This window comes from Rhinolophus sinicus, chromosome 5 (genome assembly GCF_057876585.1).
Source record: "Rhinolophus sinicus isolate RSI-liver-muscle chromosome 5, RSI-T2T, whole genome shotgun sequence".
NCBI lineage: Eukaryota > Metazoa > Chordata > Mammalia > Chiroptera > Rhinolophidae > Rhinolophus > Rhinolophus sinicus.
In genome coordinates this window covers 111,546,630-111,569,005 of record NC_142505.1, presented here as the reverse complement: position 1 = coordinate 111,569,005, position 22,376 = coordinate 111,546,630, and the positions used below count along the sequence as shown (strand labels likewise).

General features: G+C 52.2%; 1 protein-coding gene across 18 annotated transcripts in view; it reads left to right on the top strand.

Annotated features, from left to right (window-relative positions):
* The first annotated feature begins 4,979 nt into the window (after positions 1-4,979).
* SUN1 (Sad1 and UNC84 domain containing 1) overlaps positions 4,980-22,376 on the top strand; it is a 44,857-nt gene continuing 27,460 nt past the window's right edge. For 5 of the 18 annotated variants that reach the window (XM_074314064.2, XM_074314059.2, XM_074314055.2 and 2 more), the window contains exons 1-3: positions 4,980-5,125; positions 16,083-16,172; positions 21,424-21,612. In XM_074314064.2, the coding sequence (XP_074170165.2) occupies positions 5,085-5,125; positions 16,083-16,172; positions 21,424-21,612 (320 nt within the window). In that variant the 5' untranslated portion in view covers positions 4,980-5,084. Of the gene's footprint in view, positions 5,126-5,533; positions 5,553-11,562; positions 11,766-15,976; positions 16,173-21,423; positions 21,613-22,376 lie in introns of those variants that run through there. The other 13 variants (XM_074314061.2, XM_074314056.2, XM_074314053.2 and 10 more) reach the window with 7 other exon arrangements.

Sequence of the window (22,376 nt, the reverse complement as noted above, 5' to 3'; positions counted from 1 at the left end):
CTGATCACAGGGAGACAGGTGGGGCTCCGCCTGGTCAGTGTCCCACAGCTCCAGGGGCTGACGCAGAGCTGTGGGCTTTCCCGCCCACCTCTTCGCATGAACCCCCTGGGGAAGAGGACGCAGTGTGTGATCTGTCATCCTTCATGCCACTGGGCTTCATACCAGGCCCACGGGTGGAAGCACGTAAAGGTCTGTCTCTGTAGAGAGCCTGAGTGTTTCCCCTTCTGCCTTGACTGAAATCTGTTGTGTTTTCTTCAGTAACTCTTTGGAATTTGTGCAGCTGTAAATGAATAGTTTACTTATATGATACATAAATAAATTGAGCCCAATTTATCTGTGTGATACATGTAGGTATCTGTAGGATATAAATGTGCTGTTTGTACATGTAATGTACATTTAGCCACGTTTTAATAAGAAATGGTTTGAATGTATTTTAACATCATAATAATATAGTCACATTAAATCAAACATCTATTATAAAGATAATTGGTATTTCCCTGAAGCTGGACGTGTGCTGTTTCCGTAGCTGAGCAACCCTTCGGAGTGGTGCCCTCAGGCCGTTGCTGCAGGTGTTCACTGCGGTGTTGCCGCAGTAGGACCAGGAAGGGGTCTGAATCACATCACTTCAGAACAGTTCCGAGTCCCAGTCTCTCCTTGCCGTGGAGGACGACACACCGGCGGCGGGGAAGGTAGGCCCATCAGTACCCGGGGCCCATCCTCGCCTAAAGTGGAGGGAAGCACTGGGCTCCTGTGCTCTGCGTACTGGGCACCATGGCTGGGTGTCCCTCCTCCTGGACGCCTGCTCGAGTGCAGGATGTGCTGGGCTCAAAGCCACCACCAGCCTCCTGTTGAGAGCAGACACTGAGGGCTGAGAAGGGAGAGGGAGCTTTAGCTCTGGGTGTCACCTGTCTGTCTATCATGTGTCTATTGTGTGTCCGTCTGTCGTCTGTCGTGTCCGTCCGTCGTCTCTCCGTCTGTCATCCATCGTCTATCGTGTGTCGGTCTGTCGTGTCGTCTATTGTGTGTCCATGTGTCTATTGTGTGTCTGTCTGTCTATCCTGTTTTCTTCCTTCCTCTCCCCCGTCCCTTGTCAAGTACAGAAGGTGGACGTCATTGTCTCCTCCATGGTACGCTAGCACTGTTGACCCCTCCTCACTTCGTTCGTTCGTTCTCCTCCATCATTTCACACTCCAGTACCCTCCCCTGCTACGTAGGCAACTGCACTGTTTAGTTGTAAGTGTCCTTATAAAACATGAGCACTGCTTGGGTGTGTTTTCATTTACCTAAATGGTATTGTGCTGCAGATAGGGTGACCATATGCATTAGCCTGTGTTCTCCAGAGAAACAGAAGCAGTAGGAGATATATGTGTATGTATAGCTACCTGTAGGATATTTCTATTTATATATGTATGTATAGGTGGTATATATATGATCCCATATATATGAGCTATATGCATATATACATAGTACAAATTGGTTCATATGGTAACGGAGGTTGAAAAGTCTGGGATCTGCGCACAGCCAGCCAGCTGGAGACCCAGGAAGCCGACGGTGTGAGCTCCAGTCCGGCTCTGAGTCCAACAGCAGGAGAAGACCAATGTCCCAGGTCAAAGGCAGTCAGGCAGAGAGCATTCTTTCTTCCTGCGCCCTTTGATCCATCCGGCCTTCAATGAACTGGATGAGGCCCACCCACATTGGGGTGGGCCATGGCTTGACTCAGTCTCCTGGATCAGATGTTTATCTCATCTGGAAACACCTCAGACACCCAAAAACAATGTTTGAACAAATACCTGGGCACCCTGTGGCCCAGGCCAGTTGACAGGTAGAATTAACTGGTACATCATATACGCTGGTTTGCCTGGGACAAGCCAGCTGCTGCCCCAGGTAGTTACGAACAGGCACTTGCCTGCCAGTGTCCTCACTGTCCTCACTCAGGCACACAGCCAGTCCCTGTTTACCCACCACAGCCCTGTTTCCTTGGGGAAGGGCCTGCTCATGTCCCCTTCCCACGGGCGTCACAGTGGGCTTGTGAGGTCTCAGGGCGCACGTATCCCTGCGCCCTCCGCAGGCCTGCCAACACTCAGTGCTCGGTACTCTCCGCTTATCACCGGTCCGAGGGGTGCAGTGGTATGGAGCTGCTGTCACTTGTATTTCTCTCATTACACTTGATCTTCAGCATCTCTTCATACTCTTGTGCATCTGGATTTCTTCTTCCATGGGCTGCCTGTTCACAGCCTTTGCTCATTTTTCTATCGCATTCTTGTCTTTTTCTTGCTGATTTGCAGAACCTTCTCATATCCTTTAAGCAGTGGCTCCTTATCTGTTTTAAACCTTGCAAACCCCTCCTGCTCTATCAGCTGGCTGCTGGCTTGTTCGTGGTGTCTTTCATTCTGATGTAATCGGAGCCATAGGTGTTTCGCCATAAGGTTTGTGCTTTTGAGGTTTTGTTTAAAAAGTCCTCCCGCCCTCCTGCTGGGAAAGCGGCTCCTTCCAGATCTTCCTCACACACCGCAGTGTTCCTTTCCATGGAAGTGTTCATTCACCTGGGATAGTTTTATTTCTTTAAAAATAAAACTTCAACAAGAAAACATGACAAAATATGAGTTGTCGGTTTGAGATAGTGGAATCAATGCACATTACGGTGCTTTTCTGTAATGTAACATTTCTGAACTTTTAAGATTTCTAAAAATATTAAGGTCATTGTGCAAAATACAGATAACGTCAAATAAGAGAACAACCTGTGCTTCCCTGCTTGCATAGTGCTAGTAAGACTCTTCTGTGCTGCATGTACGTGTGTGTACACACGCCTGCACACACGTGGAGTCAGCTCACGTTCTTCATTAACAGCTCATCGTTTCCTGAGTGCATTTCATGCCAGTCTCTGGGCCACTGCAAGGCGCTTTCTTTTTCGAGAAGGAGAACTGGCTCTGCTCTGGAGCTGTCTCTGCCTCCCATATTTAACTCTCTACAACATCAGGTTTCTGGGCGTTCCCTTTGGGATCGGTTCACACTGACCAGCTGTCACCTGAAGAATTCTTTTTCCCCCTGGCCTCCCCTCAAGAAGCTGGACTGAGCACTGTTCAGGTGTCTGTCACTGTGTTGAGGGGCACAGAGCAGCCCAGGTACCAGGTGGACTGACTGGCACAGACCACTTCCAGCCAGTTCAGTCTGGGTCATATTGTAACCACCAGTCAGATCCAGGTGAAGCCAACACAAACCAGATGGAAGCCAGTGAGGGCAGACGCGGGTTCCATGAGGAAAGAACTCTAAGCACGGACCTTCTGACTTTGTCCACTCCCTTTCATTATCTGGCACTTCCCGGGGTCCCACTGAGCCCACCAGAATCTTGTCTCTTCCCCCAGCCTTAGTCACGTGGGTTTGCACCTTCCTTGTTGGTTGCTGCTGGTGAACAATTTTTTAAGCTGTCTTTGGTCATTTCATAATTATTGGGAGGAAGAAGACTGACTCTGAGATCTGTGGTCAGTGCGGGATCCTTACCCAGAAGGCTTCACTACCACCTGCACCGCTCTTGGCTGGAAATATCATTCCAGCCACCTATGAAATCTGACATTTCCTACTCGTAGCCACCTTACAAAAAGATTAAATTAACTTGATTGATAATACATTCTATTTAACCAATATATCCAAAACATTATAAATTAACATGCAAGTAATAGTTTAAATATTGAGATATGTTACCTTCTTTCTTTTCCACACTTAGTGTTATCAATTCTGTGTGTGTCTCACACTCATGCAGCACATCTCTTTGGAACGGCTGCATTTCCAGTACTCATTGGTTACAGGTGGCTAGCAGCTCCTGTCACGACAAGGTCTAGAATTAATCAGGATCTTTACTCTCCTCAATCCAATCCCCCTCCCGCCGCAACGCTGAGAAAGACCACCACCCTCTCTCCACCCTGCTTCCCACTCCTGCTGTTGAACATCTACCTGCCCCCTTATGAAAATGGCATCTGTAAAATTTATACCAAGGGGGAGACTTTATAAGCTAACGAAAGACACAACCTTGTGCTGTGAGTTTATAAACTACGAGATGCAAGAAGGATGGTTATAAAGCCCACACGGACAGCTGAAATCGCAAGAGCCCATCACCATTGCTGTGAACACATGTCATTAAAGTGACAGCAGCCGGTCTTTGCGGCGGCAGACGCCTTTCTCAGGAGGCTCGGAAGGAAGGGAGGTTTAAGAACCGACTCTTCTCTGACCTGACCAGCTTCCTAACCCCCTGGAGCCTCAGTTTCCTCCTCTGTAAAGTAAGGATAATGAATAATAATAACTTCCTATCTGACTCGCAAGGACAGTTATGAAATTCAAAAGAACGTGTAGGTGCACGTCTGCCACAACCACGGAGCAGGAGGCGGGTGCAGAGCTCCGGGTTTGGGGCAGTGGAGGACAGGCAGAAGCCGCCCTCAGGAGGAACCCACAGCCTGGCTCTGCAAACGCCAGGCTCGTGTGCCCCCGGGGTGGGAGGGGCCCACAGCGGAGAAGCGCAGACCTGGAAGGTCCCGCACCGCCCTACTCCTGGAGGTGGGCGGGCGCCAATAGGGCTCCAAACACCGCACAGGTGTGAATGGGTGGGGGCTGGGCAGGGCGACAGCTGCCCCGAGTAGGGCGGCCAAGGTGGGCTTCTGGGAACTGGGGGCTCTCCTGAGAGCTGCGAGGCCAAGGAGAGTGGCAGCAGGTGCAAGGGCGGCAATGGCCACCGGACGACCGGACGCCAGGTGGTCAGCCCGCTGCCTTCCAGAGATGAGGGTGTCCTCCCCGAGACGAGGGTCCTCCTGGAGATGGGGAGGTCCTCGGGGAGATGCCGCCACCCTCCCCCGTGAGACCCCGCCCCCTCGGGCACCGCCTCTGAGCCCCGCTTGTTTCCCCGCCCCGCGACTCAGCCTCAGCTCGTGATTGGCCGTGTCCCTAGGGAGGCCTCCTCCTTATTGGCCGAGGAGCCTCCGGTAGCGCGGTCGGGATTGGTGGACATACGCATTGCTCCCGCCCCCGCCCCGGGCGCGGCGCGCGATTGGCTGGTGCCGGAACTGATCTCCTGTTCGGGTCGGACCTGGGCGGTGTGGATGAGGCCTCAAGCGGCGGCGGTGGCAACGGCTCGAGGCAGGTGAGCTCCTGGGCAGAGGTCGGTGCCGGGGTCGGGGTCCGGGGTCCCGGGCGGGTGCGGGCGGGGGGTGGGGTGGGGTGGGGCCGGGGACCGGGCGCCCCTCACGGCGGCGGGGCGCTGCGCGGACGCGCCGAGCCGTAGGCCCCGCCTCGGCCGCCAACGGCCGCCGCCCCCGCCTCAGCCCCGCGGTGCCGGGGGTGGGCGCGCTGCTCCGCGCGAGCGTCCCTGCCGCCCCTCTGCGGCCCTCCCGGTGCCCGGCTCGGTCGCGGCGGCCCACGCCCCACGCCGCCTGGCGCCCGCTCCTCGCCAGGGCCCCGGCGCGACCCCAGGGCGTGGGCTTGGCGTCGGGAGCTCGGCCTCCCGGGAGCCCGCGGGGCCTGCGCGTCCCTGCCCGGCCGCCTTCGCCCTGGGCCGGGCTTTTCCGCAGGTGCGCGCTCCGGCTGTGTGCGGGGCGGGACGACTCGGGCCCCGGCAGGTGCGGAGCCCCGGCCCCCGCGGCCCCCGCCGCCCTCCGTCCCCCGTCCCCGCCGGGTGCCCGCCCGCCCGCGCCCGCGCCGAGCCCCGCGCCTGCCGTGCTCGGGAACGCGCTGTGCGCTGGCCTGTTTTCACCCATTCGGTGGGACACGTCATAGTTCCTTTAAGTCTGGAGACTCAGGACGGTTAGTTCTGGGGAACGTTCTCAGATTATTTCCTTTGATAACGTCCAGCTCTTTATTTTCTCTTTTCTTAGTGTTTTCTCTTCAGTGTGTTTTGCAAGTGCTGTCATTCGGGCATTGGACCTCTTGGGCCCGTTTCCTACTTTTGTGTCTCTCCCGTTTTCCAGCTCTGTCTTTTTGGTCCACTTTCTGAGAGAGTGCCTCAGTCTTGTTTTCTAATAATGTGCTTAGCATTTTATTTGGCCATTCTGTTTAAAGTTTCCTGGGTTTGTTTGTTGTTGTTTTTTAGTGGTGGGTGGTTCCCCCCCCCTCTAAAATTTAGCCACATGTTCTTATTTCATAAATGCAGTAGCATCTCATTCTGCTTCCATGGGCTCGTTTTGTTTGTTTGTGGTTTTTTTTGTTTCTTGTTTCTGTTTGCTGGTGGGTCTGCCCTGAATGTCAGGCGATCTTGCTTGACACATATACCTGCAGCTGGGGCCCTTGCAGTCCTTTGTAAGGTCTGTGCACCTGCTCTGGCCTTGCCGCGGTTGGCTGATAGGACAGGTGGGGTTTCCTCGAGGAACCCTCAGCGTCTTTATCTTTAGATCTTTTGTTGGGTTTTTCAGATTCCCAGAGAAGGGCTTTCCGATCTCCCACCTCATTCTAGAAGTCGGGTAGAAGAGTGGTTGTGCCCTCAACAGGTAGTAAGGAAGCAGTCACTTACCCCCCTTTCCAGGAAGGCCTCCTGGGATCCCGCTTTTCCCAGAGCCTCCGACCTAGAGAACCCTAGGTTTTCCCACAGTCTTTTGGGGGGCTGGGCAGGGGGATGTGCATGGTGGCAACTACTTCTGTTTATTGTAGTGAGATGCACCGTGTGAAACTGACCGTTTTAATTTGTGCAGTTAAGTGGCATTAAAAACGTTCGCAGTGCTGGGCAGTTGTCACCCCTGTCTAGTTGCAGAGTCTTGTCGTCACTCTAAATGGAAACCCCACCCCCTTAGCACTCACCCCCATTAGCCACTGCTCCTGGCTGCCGGCCACCACCAATCTGCCTATGAATTGGCTTCTGCGTTTTTTATAGAAATGGATTCATACAATATGTGGCCTTTGGCATCTGACTTTTCAGTCAGCATCGTGTTCACGCATGTACCACGTGTCTGCACTTCATTTCTTTGCATGCTGAGTAGTGTTCCATCGCATGAATATAGCACAGCGTGCTTATCCTTTCATCTGTAGTGAAGGTTTGAGTTGTTCCCGCTTTTGCCTGTCAACATTTGTGTGCATGTTTTTGTTGGAACGCCTGTTTCCAGGTCTTCGGGTGTAAGCTAGGAGTGGAGTTCTGGGTCGCGTGGTGACTAACATACAGGGGAAGCACCACACTCTTTCCCACAGCGGCTGCACCATTTTACATCCCACCAGCAGTGTGCAGGCTTCCAGTTTCCCCACAGCCTCTTCGCTTGACATTATTTGTTTTAATTATGGCCATCCTGGTGGGTGTGAAGTGGTGTGTCACTGTGGCTTTGATTTGCATTTCCCTAGCAACTGATGACTTTGGGGGTCTTTTTCCATGTTTTACGTGTTCATTTTCTTTGGAGAAATGTCCATTCAAGTCATCTGCCCATGTTTAAATGGGTGGTTTGTCTTTTTGTTGAGTTGTAAGAGTTCTTTGTATATTCTGGTCACTGGACCTTTATCAGATATATGACTTGCACCTACTTTCTTCCATTCTTAAGGTTGTCTCTTCACTTTCTTGATGGTGTCCTTTGACGTACTAGTTTAAATTTTGATGGTCCAGTTTATCTATTTTTTTCTTTTGTTGCTTGTGTTTTTGGTGTCATGTCTAAGAAACCATTGCTAAATCCAGGGTCATGAAGATTTACCCCTGTTTTTTATCTAAGAGTTTTTTATTAATAGTATTAGCTCTTACGTTTAGGTCTTCGCTCCATTTTGAGTTAACTTTGTATGTGGTGTGAGGTAAGTGTCCCACTTCATTCTCTTTCACATGGACGTCCAGTTGTCCCCGCACCACTGATGAAGAGACTATTTGTGCCCTGTTGGATTGGCCACTTGTAGACAGTCGGTTGGTTATACACGTGTAGGTTTGTTTCTGGATCTCATTTTGTTCTTTTGGTCTGTATGTCTGTCCTTATGCCAGTAATGCACTGTCTTGTGCTAAGTTTTGAAATCAGGAAGTATGAGTCTTCCATCTTTGTTGCGCTTTCTCAAGATTGTTACAGCTATTTGGGGTCCATTCAGTTCCATATGAACCTGAGGATTAGCTTCACCATAGCTGCAAAGAAGGCCGTGGGGATTTCGATGGAGATGGCACTGACGCCAAGTAGCATGAGGGGTGTTGGCAGCTGACAGTTACGTCTCCAGCCTGTGAACGCGCTGCCTTCCCATTCGTTTGTGTCGTCTCTGATTTCTTCCAGCAGCGTGGTGTGGTTTTCAGCACCAGGCTCGCACGTCCTGGCTTAAATTTGTTCTTCTTTTTGTTTGTTATTCTTTCTGATGCTATTATAAGAATTGTTTCCTTAATGTCATTTTCAGATTGTTCATTGTTAGGGTATAGAAATATAACTGATTTTTGTGTGTTGACCTCGTGTCTCGTTTGTTAGATGTAATGTGTTTATGAGATGTAATAGTTTTGTTATGTAATTCTTTAGGATTTTCTATACATGAGGTCTGTGAATAGAGATAGCTTTACTTCTCACTTCCGATTTGGATGCCTTTTATTTCTTGTTCTTGCCTGACTGCCCTGGCTAGGACTTCAGCACAGTGTCGCTAGCAGTGGTGAGAGCGGGCGTCCTTGTCGTGTTCCTGATCTTGGGGGAAACTCTCAGTCTTTCCCGTGGAGGATGCTGTTAGCTGTGGGTTCTAGTAAGTGCCTTTTGTCAGGTTGAGAAAGTTCCCTTCTAATCCTGTTTTTTTGAATGTTTTTTATCATGAAAGAGTGTTGGATTTTGACGAGTGCATTTCTTAGACCAAGTGAGATGATCACGTGCTTTTGCCTAACTGCTTCTTACACAGACTTCTAGCGTTCTGTTCCTCCTGGGTTTTGGTTCCATCCTGCACCTTCACTCGCAAATGTACATAAGTGCCACTATCTTGAGTCTTTGGGGTTCCATGATGAAAATTGGATTATTTCTTCGTGTCCCTCATTACGATTCACCTTTTTCTGATCTAAGGCAGTTTTCATTCATCCATTTGTTGTACCACTTCCAAGTTCATGGCTGTTGTCTTTCCTCCCTTGAGTTTTGCTTTTTGGGTATATGTGTGTATATACACACACACACACACACACACACACACACACACGACTTTTAAAAGAAGCCCTTTCGAAGGGGTGTGTGGAGCAGAGTGGAAGCTGCCATCTTTGTTGCATGCGTTTCACTGGGAACCCCTGTCATCTGTTTGCAAAGGGTGCGTCTGCTCATAATCCTAGTCCTGAGTTTGTGATCACAAAAGGGCTCCAGATTCTGAAGATAGAGCCAGTTTATTTCTTGCAATAAATGCCAGGCAACATTTTTGGTAGAAGAAGTGGTGACACGGGCTGAAACCATCCTTCAGTGCGACAGCTCCTGCCCTTACCTCAGTATTTCGAGTGAGGCAGGAGCCCAGGGAAACGCAGTGCATTTCATAAGCCCACTGCTGATTCAAGCTAAGTGGCCCTGCACACGTCACAGTGGTGGTGGTAGCCACGCGCAAGAGGCTGGCTGCAGCAAGTGTCCGTGGGGAGGTGGTGCCCGCTGCCGCCCGCCCGCCCGCCTGATTGAAAACGCCTTTTTCCTCTTGTGCCCTAAATTTGGAACTCGTTGCTATTTTGGACTGCTTACCAGACTCGATTTTCAGATAAAGGAGACTAGATCTGCTGGATCTGTGTTTGAGACTGTTTACTGCCTTTGGGCCACAATAAACTTAGGACTGACAGGAAAAGTACAGGAGATGCTGCTGGGCTGACAGCAAGCTGTCGCCGTCACGTGCGGTAACTGACAGCTTCGTTAAGTAACCTGTGTAATTCACTACTCGGTTTTCCAGTTTGAATTATATTTGTAGTTAAGCATGCTTGGTAGCTGGGCGCTTTCTTTTTCGTTTAGTCGCGTAGGGACACTCAGTGGATGGTCACTGGCTGTGAATTTTAGTTTAGGAGATAAGAACTTTGTGAAGATGCTTTTTGACAGCGGTGTCGCGTAATCCTGCAGGTCCCAGATTGATCAAGTGTAGATCAGTGATTCCCAGTGGGGAGCGGAGAGGGCTGTCCCAGGGGCACATGTGGCTGGAAAACAGAGCAGCTTTGCCTGCCTGCTGTGTGGTCTTAGGCATCCTGTTTCCTTTGTTTGATCTTTAATTAGCATTGGAAGATGTGAGCTATAGTGAGACTGAACGATTTCTTTGCTGACGACTTACGCTACAGGCCTCTGCAGTCCTGGAAAGGAGTCTCTTCCAGCCTGGTTCTTCCCATTTGGGGAGACAGTGTGTCACAGTGGATGGAGACAGGGTGTGGATTCACTGTTGGCATATGTAGTGCCAACACCATCCTGTAATTGTTGCTCCTAATTGTCACGCCAGTTACCGTTAGAGGTGAGACGGAGCTGACACACGGCTCTGACCAAATGAGGAAACAGAAGCGCTGTGGGTCCGCCAGCACAAAGAATCAGGAGGCGCAGTGACCCTTGATGCTGTTCATGGGTTCGCCCAGCACTTGGGGCTTGATTTTTCCGGGGTGCGGTCGGGCAAAGAGCAGAGAGGGAGGAGAACGCAAGTGTTTTCAGCTTGACGACCAAGCAAGCGATGGGCATGGCACTGAGTTCTTCCCACTTTTGGAGGCACCTGGAAAGTGTTCATCTGTGGTACAAGTGAGGTTTAGTTCCTGCCCTCAAAGAGTTCAGGGTCTAGTTGGGGAGAAAGGCTCGTGCGCACGTCATGGTTACAGTGTGTTAAGTGAGGAGTACCAGGGAGCACCAACGTTGGCACGTAACCCGTGCACATGGGGCTTGTGGACACCTTCCCAGGGGTGCTGTCTCAGCGCAGTCCTACGGATGAGGAGAAGCTGGCCAGGAACGTTTGGGGTGGGGAGAGCAGTGGGGTGGGCTGTGGGGATCAGGAAGCAGGAGGAAGCGTGGGCACAGTGTGTGAGTGGGGGGGGCAGAAGGCTAGTGAGCCCCGCTTCTCAGGGAAGCCATGCTGTGGCTTGGTGGGACAAGTGGCACTTGGATGGAGGTCCTTCTCATTCAGTCTCGTGGGTCTTACTGGAGGGGCTGGGGAGCCACAGTGGGATCTGAGGAAGTGAGATGGTCAGGTCTCTTGGATGGACCGGCCTGCCCATTTTCTGGCTTGAGGGGGCACGACTGGAGGGAGGGTTACGAGCCGGGTGCTTGCAGGCAGCCAGCAAGAGGTGATGCAGCGGGGGAGCAGGAAGGCAGAGGGGCCTCGCCCTGGAGGGAGGGGCAGCGGGCTGGTGGGCACGAGGCATGTGGACTGAGTGATTTGTGGATGACCCCGGTGGAAGTGCTGAGTCGGGGGTAAAGCAGGCGCCTACCTCAGGCCGTGCAGAGGGTGACCGATGGGTTGGGTCAAGTGGAGAGGCCTGGGAAGGCGAGGCCGAGCCGTAGCGCCCGGACTCTGTCACAGCTTTCAGGTGTCCCGGGGTCCTGTGGTCCGGGGAGGCCTCCCTCAGCAGGACTGTGAGTCAGCTCAGCAGCACACAGGGCCTCCTGGCAGGTGTGGCGTGTGTCCTGTGAAACAGCAGCGCAGCCTCCCAGGGGGAGGAGAATACGGCTGGCGCCCCCCCTTCAGTGTTGGGCTGGGGGTTCTGTCAGGCGTGGCCCCAGGAGTCCTTTGCTGGGCGGCCCTCACTGCCTGGCCCTGCAGTGCGGAGGCTGTCCTGATGGGGCTGCACTGGCTGGGGGGACATTCGAGACTCCAGGCTGACGGAAATGCAGTCAGGCTGCCATGGGTGCTGTGCCCTGAGAAGGGAGGCCCGTGACAGTGACACGAGCAAAGTAAGTGGGTCAGGCTTCGCTGACACCCTGAATGACATCCCTGCGGGAGGACCAGGAATGGGGGTCCCTAGTCACAAGGCCTGGAGCACTTGACCTTGGAGAGGTCAGCTTGTGAAGTCATTGTTCTCCCTGTAGCTCGGAGCTATTTTTGTCTGTAAACAAGTGCAGGGTCCCTCCCTCCTGTTCCAGCCTTTCCAGGAGAGGGGAAGAAACCTCCCGTCTTGGCTAGGAACTGGCTTTCTGGCTTTCCTACAGGTTGCTGCTGATAACAAACAACTTGTTTTTTGTTTTATTCTACGATTTTATTTTTCCTTAATTTTGTTATATTTACAGCAGTGTTTTCGCCCTGTGCCAGGCAGCGCTGAGCAGGGTAGATGTGTTCACTGAGGAGCTGCCACAGCACCTCTGCCACTGGGAGGGTCTGGTCCCCCTCAGCTCCCAAGGACAGTACCCGAGGAAGGAGGGAGGGAGGGAGGCTTTGGCTCTGTTGTCACACACCCCCCACCCCCCACACACACACACACCCGCTCTGACAGCTGAGGGAGGGGACAAGGCTGGACCACACGCGTCTCAGGCTGCCCCTCCCTGGTTACCCAGTGAAGATCACATTGTTTTTCTTGTTGAAAATATTATTTATTGGGTTAATTGGTTTACTTATACAACCAATACCTGCTCTTTAAAAATAATTTCAAGCACAAGGGGGTAGGTAAGTGAAAAGGAGAAGCCCCATCCTCTGTAATTTACAGTAAATTCAGTGTGGTGTGTTTCTGGGTGTTTCAACAGCTTCTTCTAGCGCACTTACAACGTCGTGACACCCTGTAAAGCGCTTTCAAATATTCGTAGGTTATAGTCATTTTTTCTGGTTCACTGTTTTAAATAATCAGTTTGTTTTTAAGGGTTATCAGTGTAAATCATAGTTTTCCATAAACATTGCTTTGCTACTTTAAATTGAAAATGGAGACGCGGTGATACAGAAGTACACTGAACATGATCTTTGGAAAATAATTTCTAACGCAATTTTTGATTTTTTAATCTATAGGCAAAAATAACTAACGTTTTTATTAGGCTCTGCGTTATTTGGTTTTAACAGAATTAAGATTATGAGCAGAGCAATTATGTTAAGATTTAGTACTAATGTTTAAAGGGGCACCTTGGAATTTGAGTTTTAAACATTATTCTTTACAATGGACCTAATAATGAAACGCCTGAATGCAGCACAGCTGCCCTTTGAAAACAGAGAGAGAGATACTGCCCCCCCACCCCCCACCCCCAGCCGCCAGCCGGGGCCTGGGGGCACTGGGGGCCTGTGGGGTCCAGATGGCAGAGCCTGGAGCTGTGCCCAGAGCCCGGAGCACGTCCTGTCTGCCCGTCTCCTGGACTGCTGTGGTAAACAATAAACATTCCAGTTGTATGTGGTGGTAGAACTAAATCCCGTGTGTTTGACCAGAGCGTTCAAGAGCCACACTGAGCTTTGTGCTTGCTCTTCACGTGTGATGTGGATGTTACAGCACTGGGAGGGGTGAGGGGCATTGAAGGAGAAACCTAGTGTAATGGAAGAAGACTCTTAACTCGCATTTTAAAGCCCAGCTAGGAACTCATGTTGGAAAAGACACTTGATCCCGTAGGTTTGTGACCAAGGTTTGCAGCCTGAACAGAGTCCTCTCCTTTCTTTAGCTTGTGCTTGCCTGTTCTCCACTAGTAAAAACAGGTATAAAAGACCCACTTTGTGCTTCATAACCATAATGCTTTCTTTTCCATTAGAAGATGTCACCCTTGGCCCACCATGTCCTAAGGTGTATGCTTTTCCCGTTAGGACTGGCAGCTCAAAATCGAAAGCTGTCCATCCTAGAAAAGCACTCTGTTACTTGGGCAGGGGGAGGGTCCCTGGTCCTTCCGTGCACTGATGGGCTGGGCTGGGCTGACCAGAGGGAGCGTCCTGGGGGGCGGGGGGGGGGGGGCTCTGGGCCTTCTGTGAGCCCAGCTCCTCTGTGCAGCATGGGTAGTGTTTGTCAGCCTCCTGCTGCCCAGGGCACTCAAAGGGGAACCCGCAGGCATCCCAGGCACCTGATTTAGGGGAAGGGAGGGATTTAGGCCTGGAAGGGAGTAGAAAAGTCAGCCAGGGGAAGCCTGGAGAGGGCCCCTCTTTGTAGCGTGTCAGTTTGCAAAATGTTGACTTCAGATTCTTTCCAAGATTTTCTGATGCTGTTGAAACTTTCGATCCATTTTTTCACGTACCGTTCTAGCACCGTTCAGATTGTGAATGCAGTCAGATCTCCCTTGATTCCCAGGCTGAGGCTGGGGAGGCAGGCCGCCTTCAGGCCGGATACAGACTACCGTGGGCTGTCATTAGCAGTGATGTGAGTGCAGAATGGAAGCAGCGTTTTGGAGACGCTTAGTGTTTATGGGGCGCTTTCAGGAGGACCAGCCGCAGGATTGCTTTCTGCTGTCAGGCGGTGCTGATTCGCTCCTGAGAGAGCGCCGCCTCCGGACCTTGGCTCCCAGTTGGAGCCGGCCCGCTGCTGGCGGGCTTCGACTCGCGACTTTGTCTTTTATTTAGGCCAGGGGTGAGTGACAGCTCAGGAGGAGAAACTGGTTTATTTTGTTTAAAGCATAGGTTCTGTCACTTTATTCCCCAAAATTAAAGCTTAATTCAAAGGGAGTTTCCGTCATGTCAGGCCCTGCCTCACGTGCCTCATTTCACGCATCATTTTTGAACTTCATTTCATTCTATCCTATAATTTTACTCAATGCTCACGTTTTATAGCGGGAACTAAAGATTCATTTTAAAGTGTTCAGCATCCATGTTGTGATCTGCTCACGGGGAAAGATGAGGGAGCAGAGGAGGGAAGGCAGGGTTGCTGGAGGAGGGCCGCGTGTGGAGAGCAGGAAAGTCAGTCCTAACGGCTCTTCCGAGCCGCCTGCGCCCACCTGCCTTGTGGAGGCTCTGCTAGGCAGGAGTCAGCTCCTCTCGCCCTTTCTGGGCCGAGACAGCGGGCCTGCGGTGCACTGAGATGCGTTTCGCTGGCGTGAGTACAGGAGCGGAGACAGGCTGAGGGCAAGGAGCGCGGGCGCGGGCCGGTGCGCAGGCCCAGTGCCTCAGTGGCCGTGGCGCGCTCCGCCCTCTGCACCGTCCCCAGCGTCCAGGGCCTGTCTGCACTGCTGCCCGTTTGGTGGTGGGACCTTTGGCTGTTTTATTACATTTGTGGCTCCTCTTATAAAATGTTTTACCAAGACTCCACTGCCTGTGTCTCCCTGTTGTCACCTGCAGGTCACTGCTGTGACCCTGTCTCTTGTGCCTGTGATGGGAAGTTGGACTGACGGTCAGCAGTGGTGCTTGGTTCTTGGACAGTTTTATTTCAGGCGCAAGTTAAATTTCTTTTTCCATCACGCTTGAGGCCCATGTTGAACCTGCCTGAGGTGGCGTGTGCAGCTTTACCATGCGTCTCATTGACTGGAAGGGTGTTTGGGGTCTTCTGTGGTTTCATACATATTTTAGGATTGTTCTATTTCTGTTCAAATCAGTAATTTTTACATATATATACATATATATCCAGGATGGTCTTTAGTTTTAGTTTTATCTTCCTTAGATTACTCAACACAGATTATGAGTCACATTGCTGCTATGAGTGTGCTATTTTTTTTAAAGAGAGAGAGAGAGAGAGAATTTTTAGCCAGAGGAAAATTTGAGTCATTCCAAAGAAATCTAGATGACAGCTTGAAAAACAGTATGCTCAACACTTTTTAATTTATAAATAATCTGTGTTTTCTTTGGGGGGAAAATAAGTCTGAACAGCTTTTTTGTTGTTTGCCCTATAGTTTTCAGATTCTGAGTGCCTGTGAGAACGTGGGCCGTCTGGGCAAGGGTGTGGGTGCTTCTTGACTGTGGGATAAGAATGAGTTGTGTTGTGATTAACAGCAATGCAAACCTGTTTCAGAAGAATGGGAATATTTGACACCTTTGGGAATTTAAAAAATATTATTGGAGAGGGTTCTGAGTTACTTTCACCATTTTTTTGAAAGTGCCCCAGTTTTCATAATTGTGAGTCAGGCAGTCAGGATTTCCCCTTGTTACTTTTATAGACAAATCGTTTTAGGGAACTAAATATAACAGAAGTGTTCCTGGGCTTTAACTATGAGAAAACTTCTCCCCTTTGTTTAAAAAAGTAAAACAAGACGCTACTACTGCTGACTTTGTTTCATTGACGTTTCAGTAGTGACACTGCGTCAGTCTGAGGACGAAACGGGCTGGCTGCAGCAGGCAGGACGTCTCTGCATCTCTAACCTCTGACTCCGGCCTTGCTTTTCCCACTTCTGCAGTGTGACCGTGAACATGGACTTTTCTCGGCTCCACATGTACACGCCTCCTCAGTGCGTGCCCGAGAACACTGGCTACACGTATGCACTCAGGTGAGCGTGTGTGCGTGTGTTGTCACTGTGTCCCTGTCACCTCTCGAATGCCACAGAATTAAGGGGAGCCATGGGACTTACAACCAGATGTTACATTTTGAAAGAGAAAATATCTGTCAACTTTATGGCTTTACATAGCTATCGAACTGATTTGGCAGCTGTGAGGTTGTTTGTGTGGCCATTTCTTGATGACTTGTGATGACACAGTGCATGGGTTACTGCTTCAGACCCACCCAGACAGCTGTGGTCTCAGAGCCCATGTCTGTGCCCTGCTCGGGGTTGTGTGGTTCCTGTTGCAGGCTGAGCACTGCAGAGGTAAAGAAGCATCCTGGAAACGTGGCCTTTGAGAGGAGGCCTCACGGACAGTGCGACGAAGCCGAGGCTTCAGGAGCAGGACCTCGTCAGTGCTCACTCCTCAGGTCATGTGCTGATGTGCTACCGAAGCTTGAAGTTGGAGGCCCAAAAGCTGCTGACTTGCCCATTACATTCCTAGTTATCAAACAGGAGGGCTGATTGCAATGAAACTTAAGTATGACCAAATTATGGCTTAGTGCCGAAGGAAGGTCCGTTACTGGATTGGTTAGGATTTGATTGGCAGTTCTAAAACTGTTGCATCCAGGCAAAATGTTTAAGGCACACAGGAAAATGCTTGTGTGATTTTTTGCAGTGGCTTCTCTTCTAAAGGGTGAAAATGCAATAGAAACTTTAAGCAAATTGGAAGGTATTTTAAGGAAAATACTTTTTAACAGCGTTAGTCAAATCTCGCATTAATGATTTTTCATTCACCGTTCTATAATAGATCACGTCACACTTTCCGTAGTAACACACACTGTTTTTGTTAAAAGTCCTGTAGTATTTTAGTACAGAATACTCAAGCCAACTCAAGTCAAATTGTTCCCTATTCTGCATTGTGGAGCATAAAAAATTATTTTTGGTCACTTATTTTTAGCTTTTATAACCTTTTTTAAGTGTCTCTGCTTTGGGACAGCAGCACTATAAATGTCAGTGACTCGCAGCTGTGTGGGGAGGGGAGGGAGGACGAGAGGTGAGGTGGGAAGGGCAGGTAGGTGTGCTTGACAGGGCAGTGGGGACCAGTGAAGGAATTTCAGCAGCGAGTGACGTGACCAGGTCTGTGCTCAGAAGGGCGCCGCAGTGCGGGAGTGGGTGCAAGGGTGGGGGGGTCTATTCAAGAGGCTGTCCTGGCTCCATTGTCCTTCAGCCCCCCCCCCCCCCCACTTTGACTCTCTGGTCTGGTTGCCCCTCATTTCTGATGACGCTGCACTGGGCAACGGCTGTGTGTCCAGCTCTGCCCTGGCCCTCACTCTTAGCAAGGGTTCCCCTCCCCCGCCACCCTGTGATGGTCATGCCATGTGTAGCAGGAATGTTTCCTACTGTACAAGACGCCACACAGTGTGAACATCTCGCGTGGTCTCACCTTGCTCTCACCTGGTTCAGCACTAGGCAGTGCTTGGCTCCCCTGTGCCCTCCCACTGGATTGTTTTGAAGCAAATCTCCAAAAGGTGACATTTTAAAAACTATCCAAAATACCAGTCTTGCAGCAAAAAGCCCCTCGTAATTTAAAATAAGTCCTAACAACTCCTTACATGTCAGACTAAGTCAGATGTTTATCGTTTTTAACGACCATTTAAAAACGGTCAACCTAAACAGATCGTCCCGTTCTGTTTGGCTGATTTGTCTTGTAATCTGTGTCTCCTGCAAACTGGTGGTTAGATGTGGCATTTGATCAGCCCCAGGGGTTGTTTGTTGGCATGACTACGCGGTAGGTGGCACTTCCTCTTACGTTCTCTTAGGAGATGCTTGTCTCTAGGTGCTGAGGTTGGTCAGTGTTGTAAGCTGGAGCCACTCCTTAGGAAGTCCCGTCAGCTTCTCACGATGGGCACAGCAGCCACGGGTAGTGCTGCCTTGGTCAGGAACACGTGCCCGGAGCCCCCGTCATTTTGCACGCTCGTGCTCGGTGCCAGTGAGGCTGGGCAATGGGGTCTGCCTCTCAGCCTCTGGGGGGAAGTTGATTTTCAGCCGGAAAGAAAGGTGGGGGGCATGGCTGTGGCTAAGCACAAGGCGAGAGTGTTTCAAGGAGGGAGGAGTCGTCAGCCAGTCAGAGGCTGCGGGGCCGCCAGCATGGCCAGTGCACTCGCCCCGTGGGGTCACTCGGCAGAGGGAGCAACGATTGGCGCAGGGGCTGGAATGAAGTGGTGGAGGAGTAGGGTAGACACAGCCCCCCTTCAACAAGTGGCTGCTGAGGGAAGGAGAAAGGGCGTGGCCTCGTTTCTTCTTTATGTTTCACCAGGGGAAGAGATGAGAGTACGTCTGGATGCTGATGGTGAGGAGCCAGTAGGCAGAGGCTGAAGACGAGCGAGAAGCGATAACTGACAGGAAGATCTGGAAAGTGGGAGGGAGACGCAGTGCGGGGCCCACAGCGTGGCAGCGTGACCGTGGGTCCTTCCACACAGCTGCCTGAGGGGCAAGTGCAGGTGGGGGGCAGGAAGCAGGCCCTTCTAGGTGAGAGAGCCGGAGGAAGTGATTGAGGGCCATGGGCACCGGGGACAGGTGACCACCACCCAGATGACCAGGCAGAGCGAGGACCTGTTGGGTGTGGGGACAGAGGGTGTGTCAGCCTCCTGGTATGACATCTCTAGGAGCTGGCAGCAGTCAGAAGCTGCACAGAGAGGGGGATTGGCTTCATCCGGGCGGGGTGGTGCCAGGCCACTGACACAGACGGTACTGCAGCTGGGGGCTGGGGCCACGCTGGAATTGGAGTCCTAGGGGCTGAAGGGTGTTGTGGACGGTCTGAGTGATGGCTGACGGTCCGAGTGATGGCTGACGCACGGTCTGAGTGTAGGATCTCACAGTGCAGTGTGGGTTAGGCATTCAGAGAAGCAGCACTGATGTGGTCACATTCTGGGGACTGTTGCTGTCGGGGACTCTCTCTGCCCGCGGCCCCCCCCCCCCCCGCCCCCGTGAGGTCGCTGAGCTGCAGGGTCTATACTGTGTGCTCTGCTGGCACCATGCCCACCACTACAGCATGGTGTCCACGTTTGCCCCCGGCTCTCAGCTGCACAAGAATTTTTCAACCTTGAATCAGAAATGTATCTGAAGTCAGATTTCAAAGGGTTTGCATGGCAGTGCCAGTGTATGAGGCTATCACACTCCCAGCGATTAGACCCGGGCTGTGTCTTTGAGGTCTTTGTCTAGAGTGTCTTTCTTTATATCCTCGTTCCATCCCTTAATTCCCTCTCATCCTGGATCGGACACCTGCCCCTGCGGTTTGGTGTCACCTCCCGAGCTCCATAGTAAACCAGCAACGTCCTTTAATGCCACACTTGCCACGTTCTTGCTGCATGGGCAGGCACCTGGGACACCTGTCTCCCACAGGCATTTGGGCCTTTCTGCCTGGGCTCTGGGCATATCTGTCTGTAGGCCCCTGTCACACGCGGTGCTTAGGACCCTAGGGCACCACGTGCCTGGACGGCTGCTCTGATGGGAGACCTGTGTGGTCACCTGATGCATCAGGTAATCGGCTGAGGGCAGTCCCTGGCGGCGGAGCCTGGAATTGCTGCCCCTCGTCCCTGCTGGGAATGCTGGGCCCTGCCCCAGGCTGGTTGGGGTCTGGAGCACCCACTGCCGAGCTCAGAGTGAAAGGCCCCAGGTCGCCCCCACCCACTGCGCGGGAGCACTGTCACTGGCTTGGAGAGGACCTCCCAGGCCTTCCCTGTGCCCCCCTCACCTCTGTGTGTCTCAGAGCTGGGCTTTTGCTTCTAGTTTGTTCAACTGGTAGGATGACACTCGGATACCTGCTCTCTTCACTGACCAGTGCACCCTGGAGGCCTTTCTGTGAAAGGGGTACAGGTTTTATCTGTATCTCATTCCGGGTGTGTCCTGCTGGTCTCACTGTGCGTAGATGGACATTTTCCAGTTGCCAGCTGTTACAGGACGCTGCAGCCCACGTTCTCCTGTGGGCTCCTCCCGTGCCCGCCCTAACCTGACCACAGCCTTCCCATGGGGAAGGCGCTCCAGGTTCTGTGTGGAAAGCTAGGACCCTGTCTAGACTGTGGCAGTCTGTAGAGTCCCCACGTTGTGACCTCTAGGGCGTGGTGGGGTGGCGGCAGAGTCAGAAGAACCTTCAAAGGTGTATGTGACGTGTCACGCGCATGATGACACAAAGATGTTTGTATTGACTTACTCTGCGTCAGATCTGATTAACCATGAACTTGATTGTGAAATGTTTTTGTAATATAAGATATGATGCAGAAATGTCCTTCAGCCCATTTGCTTCACTCAGATTTCCAGATCCTTTCCTGCTCTCCTGGGCGGGAGCTGTTTTCCCACTGCCTGGTGGGCGTGTCCCGGCTGTTCCTCCCTCTGATGTTTGAAACTGCATGTCACTCGCTGCAGGGCATCAGGAGCCCCTGCCCATCCCCCGTGCCCTGGGTTCTGCGGCTGTGTCTCCTTGCCTGCAGTTTTCCCTGCTGGCTCAGGAAACCCTCAGCTGCGTCCTGTCCCGCCCTCTCCTCACCTTGCTCCTCCCTGCTGGGTGGTGGGTCACCTCTCCTGCTATGTGGACACCTCCCTGCTAGGTGACCATGTAGTGTGTGATGTGAGGGAAAGGGGTGCTGTCAGTATGCTTGGGCCCCTCAGCCGGCTGGCCGGGTTGGGATGCATGACCCCATGTCCTGGATGCACGCCGTAGGTGCTCAGTGAACATTTCTTGATTTGGAAACACTCGCTAGCGACACAAAAGGACACAACGTTAAGATAAGTGCATGGAAGGGTGTTGGAGCGACTTCTTTGCCGCCAGCTCGTCCTGCGTTGTGGTGAATTCGATGCTGAGTGGGGGCGGTCGTGTGCCGTGCTCGTTCCTCTTCTGCTCACTCTGGTTCATTCAGTGAAGACTGGTGTGTCAGGTTAACCCACTAGGGGTTCTGCCTCGGTCACTGCTTTGCCGGGCAGTATCTGTAAATGCTCACGTGATTGCCTGTAGGGGCGTTCTCGTGAATTTAGCCTCTTACGGCAAGTTAGGGGCAGCTCTGTCTCAGCCCTAGGCCCGGTGGGGAGGGGGCTTTCACTCACTGGTCAGCGTCCGCTGTCCACACACCTGGTGCCGGCTTATTTTGCTCTGTAGAAAGGTCGCCACACAGCAATGGCTGTTTCTAGAATTCTCTTTGTTTGCTCAGTTTGTTTCAGAAGTGGAGCTGGAAGCACTGTTTACCTTGACGTGTTCTTTTCCTTCTAGTTCAAGTTACTCTTCCGATGCTCTGGATTTCGAGACTCAGCACAAACTGGGTCCTGTGTTTGATTCTCCGAGAATGTCCCGCCGTGGTGTGCACCGGCTCAGCACAGCGCACGCCACGGGGGGCGGCCAGGCTGGGGACACTCAGTTCTGCACCAGCAGCACTACCACCCTGAAGGAGAGAGTGACCAGGTAAGCGCCCTCGTCTGTGTCTCGCATTGTAGTGCTGCTGGGACCGCACGTGCGCTTGTGGGCCTGCGGCCATGCTCTTGAGCTGAAGGCCATGCATGGCATGTGCAGATCCCCTGCGGTGAGCGGGACACGCGGTTCTGGAAAGCCTGGGCCATGGTGTCGTCTTCTGCCAGTTGCCTTTCCCAGGTCTCAAAGCCTGGGGGCGGTGGAATAGGGCACCTATCACGGGCCCACGAACCACTCCAGGCAGTGCCGGCCGCACGGTCCACCTCTGTAGGCGGAGCCGGAGCCGGACTCAGCTGTGCCTTCAGGTGGCTTGGGGGTCGTTGTAGCCAGTCCCTGCATCGCTGCAGCCTGAAGTCTGTCTGTAAAGTCCCGTGAGCAGACAGACACACCCATGAAACTCACATCACACGCACTCACCAATCTCACGGTCACTCGGTTTCTGAACTCTCCATGTGCCCAAGAATGAGCAAAAGTGGGCAGGATCTCTGTGCCATCAGAGATGAAAACTAGAAGTGACAGCTTCACTTCAGGTTGCTCACAAGTGATGAGTTTCCAACCCGAGTGGCTCCTCGTCTCAGGAACAGGGTGATGGCTGCTAAGGGAGGCGTGGAGGCTGCAGGGGCGAGGCTGGGCGCTGGCACGGCCTGTCCTGGCATTCCCACGAGGCGCAATCACCGCAGAGCTGGTGCAGACGGTGAGGTGCCCGGGCGTCCACCTTGAGAGGGTGGCAACTGGTTCACCAAGGTGCCCCAGGTGCT